The sequence below is a fragment of the Maylandia zebra genome, linkage group LG18 (genome assembly GCF_041146795.1).
Source record: "Maylandia zebra isolate NMK-2024a linkage group LG18, Mzebra_GT3a, whole genome shotgun sequence".
Taxonomy (NCBI): domain Eukaryota; kingdom Metazoa; phylum Chordata; class Actinopteri; order Cichliformes; family Cichlidae; genus Maylandia; species Maylandia zebra.
In genome coordinates, this window is record NC_135184.1 from 8572785 (window position 1) to 8587205 (window position 14421).

The following is a 14421-nucleotide window of genomic DNA, read 5'->3' on the forward strand; positions in this document are numbered from 1 at the left end:
CCGACGACGATTTAGACCTCAGAGGAGGCACCAGGATGACTGACACACTCGCAGGCCTTATAAATTATTACCACAGGCCAACACTGGCCTGCGGGCCACACTTTGAGACTGCTTGCTTCAGGGAAAGAATAAAAAAAGGGAAATCTAAGTGATGCCGTCTTTGTTTCCTGAAGATTTTTTCACCTTTCCTGCACAATTTTCTTCCGCCACCTTATCTCCTGCTTTATTTAAGAGGTTATGTGTTATTCCACAGACACACACACACAAACACACACACACACAGGATGTATCACACACACTCACAGAGCTTCTCTTGCACACTCTCAGTGAATATTGCAGCAGTTAAGAAAAAAGGCAGTGCCTCGCTAAAGCCTTGATCCCTCTTACTTCTAACAGGATTTGACCCTTAAGACTTGGAGCATGACCCTCATCTGCTGCAATACCATCATCCTGTTTAACATACACTCTCACTATTGTCCTCCTGCCCTCACTCACACACAGTTCACACAAACACACACACGCACGTCTAGAAGCCCACACAAACAGGAACTCTGAGACATTTCAGGGACTCAAACCTTCACTGCACTCCAGCTCTACATACTCCCACACACACATACACGCACAGACACACTGTACCGCATGATGTAACACTAGCTTAATTTTACGCCTAACACACAACCTGATGGATCCAGTTAAATGTAAATCGCGAACAAGCGCTCCTGGCACTACAAAGAAAGAGGAGCGAAATAAGGAGATGACAAGGGATGGAGGACGGAGGGAGGAGGATGGATGGAGAGGTTTCAGTGTGGGGAGGAGGGAGAGGGGGGTAACTCTCTGTGAGAGGATGATACGATTGAATGAGTGAGAATGAGAGAGACGAAGGGGAAAGCGAGGGAGAGAGAGAGGGAGGCAGTGAGGATGAGAGGATGCAGGGAGATGAAGGAGAAGGAGAGATTGAGCAGGCAGCTAAGCACCAGATTAAACTCTGGGGTCGTCAGCTGTAAAACAAACAGTCCTTTTAGCAGGGATCAAATCCAGACTTAACCCCCCCCACCCCCCACCCCCCGTTCTCTCATCCTCCTCATCCTCCTCATCCTCTGTCCACACGCAAACACACACACACAGAGGAGATAATGCAGCTTGCTCAAGTAGAAGAGAGCAGGGGGAAAAAAACAACAAGGATGACAATCTTGGTGGAAAGCAAATTCCCATCTCAGGACCCATTTTTGTGCGCCACTACCTAAATTGCTCCTCAGGGAATGTGAAGTCTTATTATACCCTGGCAGAAGTCCTTCATTATATTTGTTTTGTTTTTTTTATCCCCCTGCACAGTTCCTCTTGGTGATAGACTGGGCTAATATCTGGCACAGAAACACTAGAGAGTAAGCGAGGCAGAGAAGGGGGTTTTCCTCACATAGCTCTGTGTTTATATTGCATCTTTACTGTAATATTCCCCAGACAGTGCTGCAAGCCTCAGTTCTCTTTCTGTCATCTGCTTCTGGGTGCTGCAGTCCCATCAGTCCGAAGGCTCAATTTCCAAACTGTCAGCTTTTATACTCACTATGAGGCCACTTCCTTTGTTGTGTGTTTGTGTGTTTATGTGTGTCTCCAAAGTGTCTGTTTAAATCCACTACTAACAGCAGGATTTTTTTTTTACTGTCTATCAGCTGTCTTTGTTAGGACTGCTCTGAAGTTGAGTATTTTTGAAAAGTGGGGTTATTTACACCATGCCTCGTGGTATCATAAGGCAGTTTAAGAGTTAAAAAAAGAAACAAACTTGACCCTCACAATACACCTTTCAACCAGTTTGAGATGAAAAAGGATGGTCTTTTTTTGTGAATCATACATAAAGCTTCTCTAACAAAGTTAAAAGATCCGGAGATCTTTTAACTTTGTCTTTAAAGTGCCTTTGATCGATCGATTTTTTTCCTGTATGGAACCATACCATAATCTTTTAAAGCATTTGAGAAGTTACTCACTCTGCTCTGTCAGAGTGACCTCACTCATCAGCTCACCAAACTTTAGTTTTGTGTATTTTATAACATGAGACTTATGGCTAATATCAGTGTTCAGGAGTCTATCTGATCATTTTCCACATATTTAGATTTCATTTTAGATTTGCAGCACTGTGAAGGACACTGAATGTCAAATCCTCATTGTTTCTCCCTCCAAATACAGACATTTTTATATCGTAATGTAGCTTAAGTGCAATGTTTGCACCGGCTATTGCTCATAGTAAAATATAATGGCCAAAACATTTCCAAAGCCAGCTTAAAGTAGTAAACTAGTATGTAGTCTGTTGTAATAGGCTAAAAAAATGTCATCTCACTTCTGTTTTTTAAGGTTGAATTGAAGGAAAAGGAACTGAATGGGTTCTCGTATATGTGCAATTATCTATGTGTGTTTGGTTTCAAGCTCTGCATGTGACCCGGGGTCCTCAGGCTGCTAAAAGCACAACATTCAACTCAATTAGTGCTATGCATAATTGATAGCTGTCTGGGAGAGTATTTGTATTTACACTGGAATTAAAAGCCTCCGGTGTCAGCTATCACATCTGAGGGACGATAAGTGTATGCGGGTGGGACTGTGTGTGTGTGTGTGTTTGTGTTTTGTGCAAGGGATGGGGGACTGTATAGGGATGTATGTGCATCACAAGCCTAAGCAGATTGTTGCTGGGAGCTTCTCTTTATGTCTTTTCTCCTGCTGTATAGGGAACACTAAATCACAGCTAATCCACCAACAAATGCAGCAGCACAACATTTTGTTCGGGTTAAGTAATGTAGGATTAAGTCGTAACCCAGTTCTCACAGACTTGGCAAAATATAGATTTGGATGCTGTCTGTGTGTGTGATTGTCTTGAAAAGAAGCTGATATCAATATACAATCTTTCCAATACTCCATTAGCATAATTACCTGATTAAGAAACAAGTAGAAATCTTCTATACTTAGCTACTGCCGTTCACTAGCATAAATTGTGTATTAGCATAAAAAAAGCTATCCTAGTTCTATACACTTGTTACTGCGAAGTTGCTAGGCAACAAGCTGATAATAGCGTCTGGTTAAAATGTAATTCTGTACTTACGTGTCCTGTCAACATAAAACTTGTCATTTTTTTTTTGTACAGATTTGCGGGTTTACCCTTAGGCTTACCTATGAGCAGATCTACACTGCTTTCAACTGTTTCCAGTTATAGCTTCATAGCTATAACTTCATATTTAACAAACACACGCGAAAACAGAACTGATATTTCAAGATTTACCGATCTGTCAAAATGTTCTCCTTAATGATGCGTAAACACAAGCACGGAAGAAACTAAAAGGAAGGTTTCAGTTATAAAAAGCATGTAATTTTCCTTTTTGAAGTTAAAAGAAAGGGAACAAAAATGGAATTAATATTAAAAATAAGTCAAAATGACTTATCATCTGTACCTTACATCTTTGCTTTAAAGGTTTTGCGACTTTCAAGCACAGTGTTTCACTTGCTTGGTAAAAAAAAAAAAAAAAAGTTTTGTTCTGTAAAATTATTTGAATTCTTCCAATTATAAAAGTTATTTGAAATGGATGTATTGTTATTAAAAAAATTGAAGTAAAAAAACAGATTAGAATCATCAAAGTATTTAGAATTTACGGTAATACATCTTCTAAACCATTTTAAGTCGTTTTATTTATTTGTCTAGTGTTGCATGCTGTAGGAATGCCCCCTCACCTTCACAGAAGTGCGATAAGTGCTCGAGGCCTGTGGGACCAATAGCAGGACATTAGCTTGAGCAAAATGTGTCACCGCTACCTCCACCTCTACACCGGCCTCCTGTGCCTGTGCGGCAGAGTATTGAACAGCCTGTTGACCTTGGCCAAAGTCACTCCTGTCAAGTGAAAAGCGGCTCTCGTTGACTAAAGTGTGGCTCCGGTATTGAGTTCATCACCTATTTGATTCAGCGAGGAAAAAAAAACCTTCTGTCACCTTCAGTCTGCTCAATCATATCTCTCTCCTCAGCTCACTTTAATATGCTCCAGTCATGACACAGAAGAAAAGTACCTTCACCTATTTCCTAACACCTTATTTTCTCGTGCTTTTTAGTTCCGACCCACTCTCACATATAATCATCTAAGCACTGTGAGAAGCTGTTGACCTCAACTCATCTGTGCTTACAAGACGTAAATCATAAGTAAACCATATAAGGGTGATAAAAAAGACTATGCAAAAAGTGATGTTTTAAAATTACAAATTTTATATAAAGCTCTTAAAATGAAAACTTTGCAATAATATATATATATATATATATATATATATATATATATATATATATATATATATATATGTATAAAGTTTAGCTAAATAACACATTGTGGTCCATATATGACTTCCCTTGGAAATTTGAATGATTTCTTTTTGTGGAATTTAAAGGTGCACTTAACGGCTCTGGCAAATTATAACAATCATTTGCCCCTATTTGTTTTTACACAAATTAACATGTTAATATAGTTAAAAAATAACTGTTCGATGATGATCTATCAGCAGCTAATCAAAGTTGCATTTCTAACTCATTAATGAGTGATGGTTTCATGTTTTGGGAGGGTTTTCTTCATTCACCATCAGTGTAATCAACATCTTTTTGTCATGCCCCAGTCTTCCTAATTCTGGGGCTGGGGGAAGGAGGGAGTAATGTTGTAGGAGGGAAGGGGGAGGTGGGAGTGTGTGTCTGTGTGCGGTTAGGGGGTGAGATGAGATAGAGGGTTTAAGATTCGGTCCATCCATCCTTCAGTCCTCCCAGATTGGAAGTGGGCCGGCAGACAAACTGATCATTGTTACTCATCTTAACGAAGAGTTTTCCACTTTGGCTCCAATCAAGGTAACAGGACCAATTGCATTATGATTACACTTGCACGGGAGCTTCTGAATTAGGCTGCTCTTTGTAAACAAAATTATTTTTTAATGATTAGTTAAATTTTGACCTTAAATTCACCTACTTAAAAAAAACCCCTGTGAAAATGTTGTGCTTCTCTGAAATAATGATTTCAACTAGTTACCATTAGATTTATGGTGGAGTTAGAGTTGCATTTTTAGGCACTTGGTGCTCTTATGGAGTAAAAAATTGTAGTTAACCACCAAAACAACCAATAAAAAGGGGGGAAATTTAAATATGAGAGCCAAAGTCTGCATAAAATTGCACAGAAAGCTAAACTAAATTAACTCTAATTCATCTGCAGTCCTCTTTTGATCCCATGTTTTAGTTTGTTTTTCAATCTTGAAGCGGAACAACTTGGAGCTTGTTTTTGTCTAATCATCGGCCTTAACAAGTGAAACGACTTTGGCTCGTCTCCTGCGGTTTCCTGATAATGTCCCTGTGACCCTGCAGTGATCATGTGTGAGAGCAGTGCTGCATGGGAGAAGGAAATAAAATAAGAGCTGAAGGCAGACATCGTTTTTTTTTTTTTTTTTTTTGTTGCTCCAAGATAAGAGGATATTACAGCCGATGGAAGAGGGCTTATAGCAGAGGAGGCATCATTCAGTTGGGGGAAGAGGGTTATGTGAAGTACTTCTTGAAGAGATGAGTTTTCAGCCTTGCAGGGAAGATGGTGGGTGTCTCTGCTGCTGTGAATCGCCTGGGAAGGTCATTGTGTCTGTGGGCGAGTGATGTGTGTGTGTGTTTATAGGATGAAATTATAGAAAAATATAGAGTATTAAACAATGTCTGCAGGTAAAAATGGTGCTTTCACACATTTAAGCCACTGTAAAACCAGCTATTGAGTCAAATGCAATTCCAGGCACATTATAAACTGTCAGGGCATACATACACATTATATTCATTTACTTATATTGATCTAATATACAATTGGGAGATTGGCTTTGCCATTGATTTAATTTGTGGGTGATGGTGAAAGAATAAGTTGCTGCAATCAGCTGCATTTGTGCTTTGTTGTGATGGCTAATTTCACACCAGATGAGAGGTAATTAATATTTTTTATAAGATATTTTCTTCTCGTTTCTCACCCATCAGTCCAGTGAAGACACTGACGAGTTTTATCTGTTTGTATTTTGTAACAGATGCAGTGCAGCTGCAGCTCCTCAGTCGGTCACCTTTCCTCACCTTATTGGAGCAGAAGTAAGACCGTGTGTGTCGGTGTGCGTTCATCTCAGTTATTTACATATGTGTGGGTAGACATTTGTGTGGGATAGCGTTCATATTTATGTAAGAGTTATTATGTATTCATTCGGTGCAGATCTTATTCGGATGCGTGATAAAAATAGATAAAACTGCGAGAAACAAAGGAATGATATGTCATCATGTCAGCGCCAGCAAGTCGTGCAGTCTTGATGCCGCCTTGACCAATCAGCAACTGATACAAGCTGCTCCATTTTGACCTTCGATATTAATATTTAGTCTGTACTTAAGTTAAAACTGAAGCTATAATGTCCATGAGCATACCAGCGTGAACATCTGTCAGTTTTATTTCCACCATCAGTTTACTTACTCGGGGATCTTTTAGGACATTATTCTAGTTAAGCAGAGAAGCTGATTTTGATACCAGTAAACATTCTTTTCAAGGAAGATTAAGAACAAGACAGTGGAGCCAAGAGGGAGTCTGACTAGTTGACTAGAAGTAAATAAAGTGAAGAAGATACTAGCCTACTCACAAGAGGACAGAGAGATGGTCTGTGACCTCATCTCCAGTGATGGGCAAATCCTCTCCCTCATTACCAGACTCTGCTTCCACTACAGAAAGCTTTTCAATAGTATTGAGGAGATCCTCAAAATATTCTTTCCTCTGCCTGGCTACCTCCTGCTGTATACAGTGTAAACAGGAAACTGTTTCCTCCTCCTGAGTCACCTGACAGTTTCCCAGAATTGCATCAAGACTGAAAGTCTTTCTCCGTGGTTTCACCAAAATCTTCCCACATGCAAGTTTTTGGCTACTGCCAGAGCTGCACTGGTTGGTCAGTACCTGTCAACTGCCTCCTGAGTCCCAAAGGCTAATCATGCTCAGTAGGACTTCTTCTTCAGCTTGACAGCTCTCTCTTCATCTCCAATGTCCAACATCTGGTTCTGGGATTACTTCCTAGCCAAGCACTTTGAGGCCACAACTCCATACAGCCACCTCAACAATGGAGGTGCAGAACATGATCCATTTGGACTTTATGTCCTCAGAGTCCCTCAGATTGCTACTGAACATCTATTAACCTTCTGGTGTACCTGAACCTATATGTATAGGTTCAGTAAGCCTGTTCAGCATTCTCCCCCACTATTTGATTCAACTCACTGCAAGCTGGAGTTCAGTTCACAACTCTGCTGTTCTTCACCCAAGTGTTCAAAACCTGAAACCACAGATCTAAAATTATGATTGGCCTACAGTCCTCATGCCACCTGCAAAGAACACTCTTAACCTCAGCCATGATGCTTATTATAGACAAGCTGAGGTTAATCGAAGAAGTCCAACAATCCTCAAGATACTGAACTGATAACTAAGCATACCCAACACTGCTCGCTGCCTCTCAACAGGAGCAACTCTAGAGTAGTATGGAGTCCAGCCCCTCTACAGGCTCCAAAGCCCAGGCTGTGCATTGAGGCAAGACCGACTATATCTAGCTGGCATTTCTTGGCCACAAGCGGTAGCTCCATCCCCACCAGAGAGGTGACACATCAGAGCTGTTATTTTAGAGTTTATTTGCTCAGTTAAATTAAAATATGTTACAACTTAATCATCTAGTAATCCATTTTCTAACTCCCCCCCAAAAAACTTGGTCTTAACTTTTAACACTTCAGTTTTTACCAGCTTATAAACTATATTACGTATTATCAGTTACGAACATATTTGGTAAATGGGACATTTTTATCAGCCAACAAGTTAGACACAGCAATTCATGCATGTATATAGTATTTGTATTTGTATTCTATTTTTATCTTATTGTATATTTATTTTATTTTATTCTACTGTATATAGTATTTTATTTTATTCTATTCTGTACAGTTGTGTACTGTATTTATTCTTATTGTATTCTAATTTTTGCCTCATAACTTTTGCACTGTCCACTCCTGCTGTGACAAAACAAATTTCCCACGTGTGGGACTAATAAAGGTTCTCTTATCTTATCTTATCTTATCTTATCTTATCTTATCTTATCCTTCCACTTTCTATCAAGTTCAGGGTCATGGAGCCTTTCCCAGCTGCCAGAGGATGATAGGCAGTTTACACCATGGATAGGCTGCCAGTCTATCACAGGGCTAACACAGACAGACACACAACCATCTATGCTTTAATGTATTCACGTCACCTTATTAATTTTGTTGAAGTTTACAGTCTTGTCTCAAATAGCAAAGCTTCAGACAGATCCAAGGACAATCTATTTCCTTGTGGAAGAATTTACAGATAACCAGCTTGCAGTAAGAAACCTCTGTAACAGATGAGCATATTTCTGAACCCAAAATAATGAGCTGAGCTTGAATAAGCTTGAAATTATTTTCTCATAGTCGCAGAGTTATTAGTTTGTGCTCACAGAACAACAAAGCTTCACGACCACCAAAACAAATGATGAGAAATATTCATTGTTTGTGCCTGTGTTTTTTTATGACATGTCTGGATGAAACAGAGATTCAGTTAAACTCCTCTACGACCAAAATCCCATTTGCAAAAATCCGTACAATCATTGTGGAATAAAGAAAAAGAAACCAAAGCCTGTTGGAGTCACGATCTGATATGGTGATAATAAGATGTTATATTAGGAGCTTCTTTTCATGATGTGCAGCAATTTTTGTTTCAGCAAAAAACAACAACAACTTCCACACAGCAAACTTCATATATATATAGGGCAGGGATAGCTCAGTAGGTAGAGTGGTTGCTCGGAAGGTCGGGGGTTCGATTCCCCTTAACAGCTACCCTGAGGTACCCCTGAGCAAGGTACCGTCCCTACACACTGCTCCCCGGGTGCCCAATGGCTGCCCACTGCTTCACTGAGTGAATGGGTTAAATGCAGAGAGCAATTTCCCCACGGGGCTCAATAAAGTACAATAATGTACACAATAATGTATATGTTTGTTTAACTCTGACAGAGAGGTGATTTATGGCAAATTAGCGTATTAGCATGTAATGTAACGTATGCAGTGGCGTTTTTATTCTGTTACATTAATAGCAGTTTTGAGCTTGTCACAAAGATTAAAAGAATAAAAAAATCCCCAATCTGAACAAAACATGAGACACATTACCTTCTAGATATGAATCAAATAACAAATATTCATAATTAATCATTCCAATAATTACGTCTTCTGTCTTTTTCAAGGTTTTAGTACAAGAAACAGCCACACTCACCGAATCTAACTGGATAAAGTCCACTTACCAGTAATGTGTTATTATGATAGTGTATTTGGCATTAAACTTGCAGTCTTTGTAATGGCCAACAGGGGGCGACGTGTGTGGTTGAAAAAATACATTCATTGTATTCAGTCGGTAGAGAAACAAAAAATAAAAACCTTTTTTTTTAACTTGATTTATAAAAACACATTCCTGGTGAGTTTATGGTCTCAAATGCTGGTTAAAGTTTTATTTAATAAAATCTGATGTCAGTTTATTTTTTTCTAATTATGGTCCCATATGGAGGAATTAGGCAAGAAACCTGAGCATGATTTAAGAGTATGCATGCCCGGTGATCGCGTCCATGTCTTAGTTTAGAAAAACATCTGACTTCTAAAAAGTAAAATCATAATGGTCAATTAAATGCTCAGCTCGTCCCATCATTTATATACAGTTTACAGCTCATGTTTGCTTACTTCTCACCTTAACCAATAATGCAAGATATTAACCCAGCAAATCAAAGTGTGATTTGTGGCTTCCTGAGAAAAATGAATGAGCAACCTTAATGGGGACTCAAACACACACCACTGAATTTTAGATTGCTGACTTTCCTTGTTTCCTAATTGCTTCTCCAGCAGTGCTGTTTCCTGACTGGGCCTACAAACCCACGTGGTCGCCCGGCTCCCGACAGATCCAGCTTTGGCACTTCCTCCTCGAGCTACTTGGCCGAGGCGAGGGCGGGGCCATCGGCTGGGGAGGGGAGTGGGGCGAGTTTGTCATTAGGGACCCTGAGATGTTGGCCAGGCTGTGGGGCGAGAGGAAGGGCAAACCGCACATGAACTACGACAAGCTCAGCCGGGCCCTCAGGTGGGTAAATTAGCATCAACATATTCTGAAAACTTAAGATTTAAAATGAATTTAAGACAAGTAATGTTATAATATATATATTTTCTCATTTAATTTGATTTTGACTTTCCTGAAATTTATTTAAGTTTATTTGAATTTTCCCTGTAATGAAGAAAAAAAGACTGAAATAAAAAAAGTTATACAAACAGACTATATATATATATACATATATAACTGTGAATATGAGTAATCCTTTCTCTCCGTGCAGCTTCCTCCTCAGGCTCCTCGCCAACACATGTTGTCAAATTAAATTTTCAAATCTAAAATGCCCACAGATGCAAATCATGCCACCCGGAAAGCAGCAAAGAAATCTAAAGTGCCCTACAGGAACAGCAAAGCGTACCTTAGACACACACTTCAGAGTGTAGTCTTGACAGAGAAAACATTTTACTTCCAGATACTACTACAACAAACGCATCCTGCACAAGACCAAAGGGAAACGATTCACCTACAAGTTCAACTTCAGTAAACTCATCCTCGTCAACTATCCGGGATACCCACCGCCAGCACCACCAGCACCACCAGCACCGAGCCATCAGGTCATTCATCACGTCTTCACTTCATCTTAAAGGACTTTGTTGTGTGGAAAACTGGCTTCTGGGTTATTTTACACTTTATATAACACTATAAATACAGTGGAGTGGAATAGAACCTGTCATTTGGCCAGTTTTCCAAAAAATGAGTCCTTTAGGAAGAGTTTCATTCCTCAGCACTTTGAAAGAAAATAATTACCTTATTTGATATATAAAAAATGAACCAGCTCTAATAGAAACAATTGCCTCAACTTTATCATTTAATATGAGTTTGGCTGACTTGAATAAAAATCATTAGTGAAATTTTATCATTTAATGTAAAACCAAGCAATTGACTGGTCCTCTAAAGTAGAAGGGAGTCAGTGTGTTAAAGTTATATCATGTTCATGGGCAGCGCAAGGGCTTAGGTTACCTGCTAGCCTTTAAAAAAAGCACCAGACCTTGTTTAATTATTTGATACATTTTGTAGGAGTGGGGATTAGTAGGGAGGCGCTTTGTCTGCTGAGGTAGAAAAGCGCTGCATGAGCAGAGTCTATTTAAAAAAAAGTCCTGTTTTGGAATTAAACTCTTAATGTCATATATTCTAATTAAGTTTTTCAGATATGTGTGCAAAATATCAGGAACACCATACTTCAATTAGCTTGATTAATGTCTTCATCATCTGAAGTCCCTTTTTCCTTTCAGCTCCAGGAGCTTTGATCCTCCGTACATTAAAAATAAATTAATCTTCACCTGGTGTTTTTGATGTTTTGTGCACTCTCTGTTTGTCTGCACTCTTTGCATTTCAACCATCCTTCCATCTCATTCTTCATATACCTCCATCCCTCCAGCTCGTCCAGAGCGGCTCTCTTCTATTCCCTCATCTCGCTGCTGACAGTGGCCTTCCTCTCTGTGGAAGAGCAGGGTCAGTGATGGACAGAGGTAAGGCACGAGGTCTACAGAGTCCAGCTAACACAGATGAAGACATAAAAAGCTGTCTTTCACTGCTCCCTTGCCACAAGGGGTCATTACAGCGGGTAGCTCTGCATGGTTGATATGGCAGAGTTTTTACACCGGATGCCCTTACTAATACAATCCCAAAGGGAATTTGTGTCGCTGGCTGAAATTTAACCAGCAACTTTTCACTCGCAAAGCAAATGTGTCAACCTAATAATATACCACTGGAGGCACCAAGTGATTACAGACACATAATATGAGAAATCTGGCTCTCAAAGAGTCCCAAATTGCAATCTGTGAGAGAATACTTTGAAAAGTCTTTAATCATCTTTTATTTAGACCTTAGTGGTAACCTTGGATCATGGTGTGGGCGTTAAAGAGGCTGTTTTTGAATGGTTTAAATCATATTTAACAGGCAGGCTGGGTGTTTTTTTTATTTATCTATCATCACCTTCCCTCACAGGTGGGATCCCCCAAGGGTCCATTCCCAGTCCAGTACTTATTTCACTCTCTATGCTGCTGCTAGGATCAATTTTCAATAAATATGGAACTTAATTTCACAGCTGTGCAGATGATTCCCAAACATATCTGCTCCTTGAAATGTAAACCACAACCCCCTTGAAGGTCTTCTTGGACCTCTTTGATGATATAACACTGTGGATGACACTGAACTTTTTTAACCTGTATGAGCCGAAAATAAAAAGTGGTACTTTTTGGAGCCCCTAACCTTCACGCCTTCCTTAACAGTCATCTTGACCTTTTTAAAACACCCTTTTGCAAAGAAACAAATAAATGTTATCGTGTGAGCTCGTTTCTTTTTCTCCTTCACTGACTTTGAGAAAATAATTTATGGCTTCATTTTGTTTAGTCTTTATTCGTGCATCACCCTGTCTCCAAAACACTGTAGCTTGACTCCTGAAAGGCACACATTTGCTAGGCGAACGTGCAAACTAATGCTCTGTGGAGCTACTAATGAGACGTGTAAAATTCATCAACTCTCTGCTGTCCCAATAACTGTAGCACTTCTCTTATTAACATCAGTACAAAAGCTGTGCACTGGGAGCTTCGTAGCATATCATGTGCAGGAAGGCCAGTACTTTTGTCCACATAATGTAATTCAGTTGACTCGGGACTACTTCTACCTCTGGATTAATACACATTTGATGTTCTTGTTCTTATATATTCATAACTATTTTGTAATTATTCTTTCCTCTAGTGCAGGAGAAGGATGGTGTGTTTAATGGTAAAATTGTATGTGATTCAATGAAGTCTAATAAAGGCTTTCGAGACCCAGACACACTCATCGAAAGGATCAGTTGATTGCTACCGTAGGTTTCATGGACTTTACTGAGAATTCTCCACTTGATTGTAATCAAGAAAGCTGTAATTGTAGTTTTAGCTGGACTGACATTACCTTGCCTTTCCACTGTCCTCATATTCACTCACTTTCACATTACACAACTCACTATTCAGTTGCTGTAAACTGCAGATTTTTAAACTCCTTCAGCTGCATTTAGTTCAATTTCCAATGAGACGTCATTTTGATGGCTTGCCTCTTCTGTAATTTAATGTATTTCAAGGTGAAACAGGGTGACGTGATGGAAAATAATGCAAGGAAGGAGTTCGATCCTGACCTTGAAGACTTTTCCTCCAGAGTGAATAAATTCATTCAGCTTGAACACGCATGAAAGAAAGTAAATGCTAAAAAATGCTCTGTACTTTGCACCTTGGAAGTTTTAATACTGCACGTTTCCTAGAAGATTGAATTTATGTGGGAAAGATGTTAATTTAATGTTCATTTACATGTCGTCATCCCCCCCCCCCCCCCCCAAAAAAAAAAAAAAAAAATCCAGAAACTTACGGTTTTACTGTAATATCAGTAAATAGCTCATAATTTGACATTTTTAATGAAGATTTAGACTCAAGATTGCTGTTCTTCTTTGTGTTTGATCTATTATAGACTTAAAATATTCACTTTAAACAGTTAGTTTAAATACTTAGAACCAGTTTTAGGTTCCCCCTGAATGGCTTTAAAGCCCGTTCAATGCATCAGAGTAGTGGTATTAATAAATCACTATGTGTTTGAGCTCTGCATGTGTCTCAGGGGTTACTTTTCTGATTGATTTGACTCTCACTCTGATTCCTGACAGCGACTCAGCCTCTGCCTCACCCCTTCCTGCTCCCGTGCTGCCTTCCTGAACCGCTCCCCGTGCCTCGGGCTCTCCACGGCCCTTTCCCCGTCATCTCCACCCCTGCACGGCCAGGAGTCAACCTGAGGGAGCTGGGGGAATTGAGCCTGAACGCTCGCTGGCTGCACAAGAGCCCCGCAGGGTGGGATGTGAACCATTACGTCAGTCGGAGCCTGTATGAGGGAGCGAAGCAGACCCAACTTCGAGATGAGGAGAAGGCAGCAGGGAGACGGTTAGAGTGACAAAGAGAAAACAAGCTGCAACAGATGGACTGCTTTCCCTCCTCAAATCTCTCAAACACAAGCTTTTTTGTGTGTTGTTTGAGCTTGTTGTACAATAGTTTATTATTCACTACCTGTGGTTTAAAATGCACAGACTTTGTGGGCTATTTATTTAGTTGGACCATGTTGTCTTCTTCTTCTTCATTTTTTTATTTTTTATTTTGCATAGAAATATTTATGAATCCTGCTTTTCTTCTGTCAGCACTTCACGCCACAGTAGGGGGAATGCACTTGTAAACAATTAACTACATGACACTTGTGTTTGGGTAAATAAAGCAGTGCACTCAGCTTG

At 39.7% G+C, this 14421-nt stretch overlaps 1 protein-coding gene across 1 annotated transcript; it reads left to right on the plus strand.

The window, feature by feature from the left end:
- Nucleotides 1–4786: 4786 nt before the first annotated feature.
- Nucleotides 4787–14421, plus strand: LOC101479825 (uncharacterized). The gene is made up of 6 exons (XM_004555149.3): nt 4787–4849; nt 6046–6103; nt 9920–10151; nt 10588–10729; nt 11554–11644; nt 13810–14421. The coding sequence occupies exons 2-6, from the start codon at nt 6046–6048 to the stop codon at nt 14088–14090; spliced, it is 804 nt and encodes a 267-aa protein (XP_004555206.2). The 5' UTR covers nt 4787–4849; the 3' UTR covers nt 14091–14421.

Excerpts from the sequence above, each read along its gene's own strand:
- LOC101479825 (XM_004555149.3), top strand. The coding sequence starts at position 6,046 with ATGCAGTGCAGCTGCAGCTCCTCAGTCGGTCACCTTTCCTCACCTTAT. Across the intron at positions 6,104-9,919 it reads CTCACCTTATTGGAGCAGAA|CAGTGCTGTTTCCTGACTGG; the intron begins GTAAGACCGTGT and ends TTGCTTCTCCAG. Across the intron at positions 10,152-10,587 it reads AAGCTCAGCCGGGCCCTCAG|ATACTACTACAACAAACGCA; the intron begins GTGGGTAAATTA and ends TTTTACTTCCAG.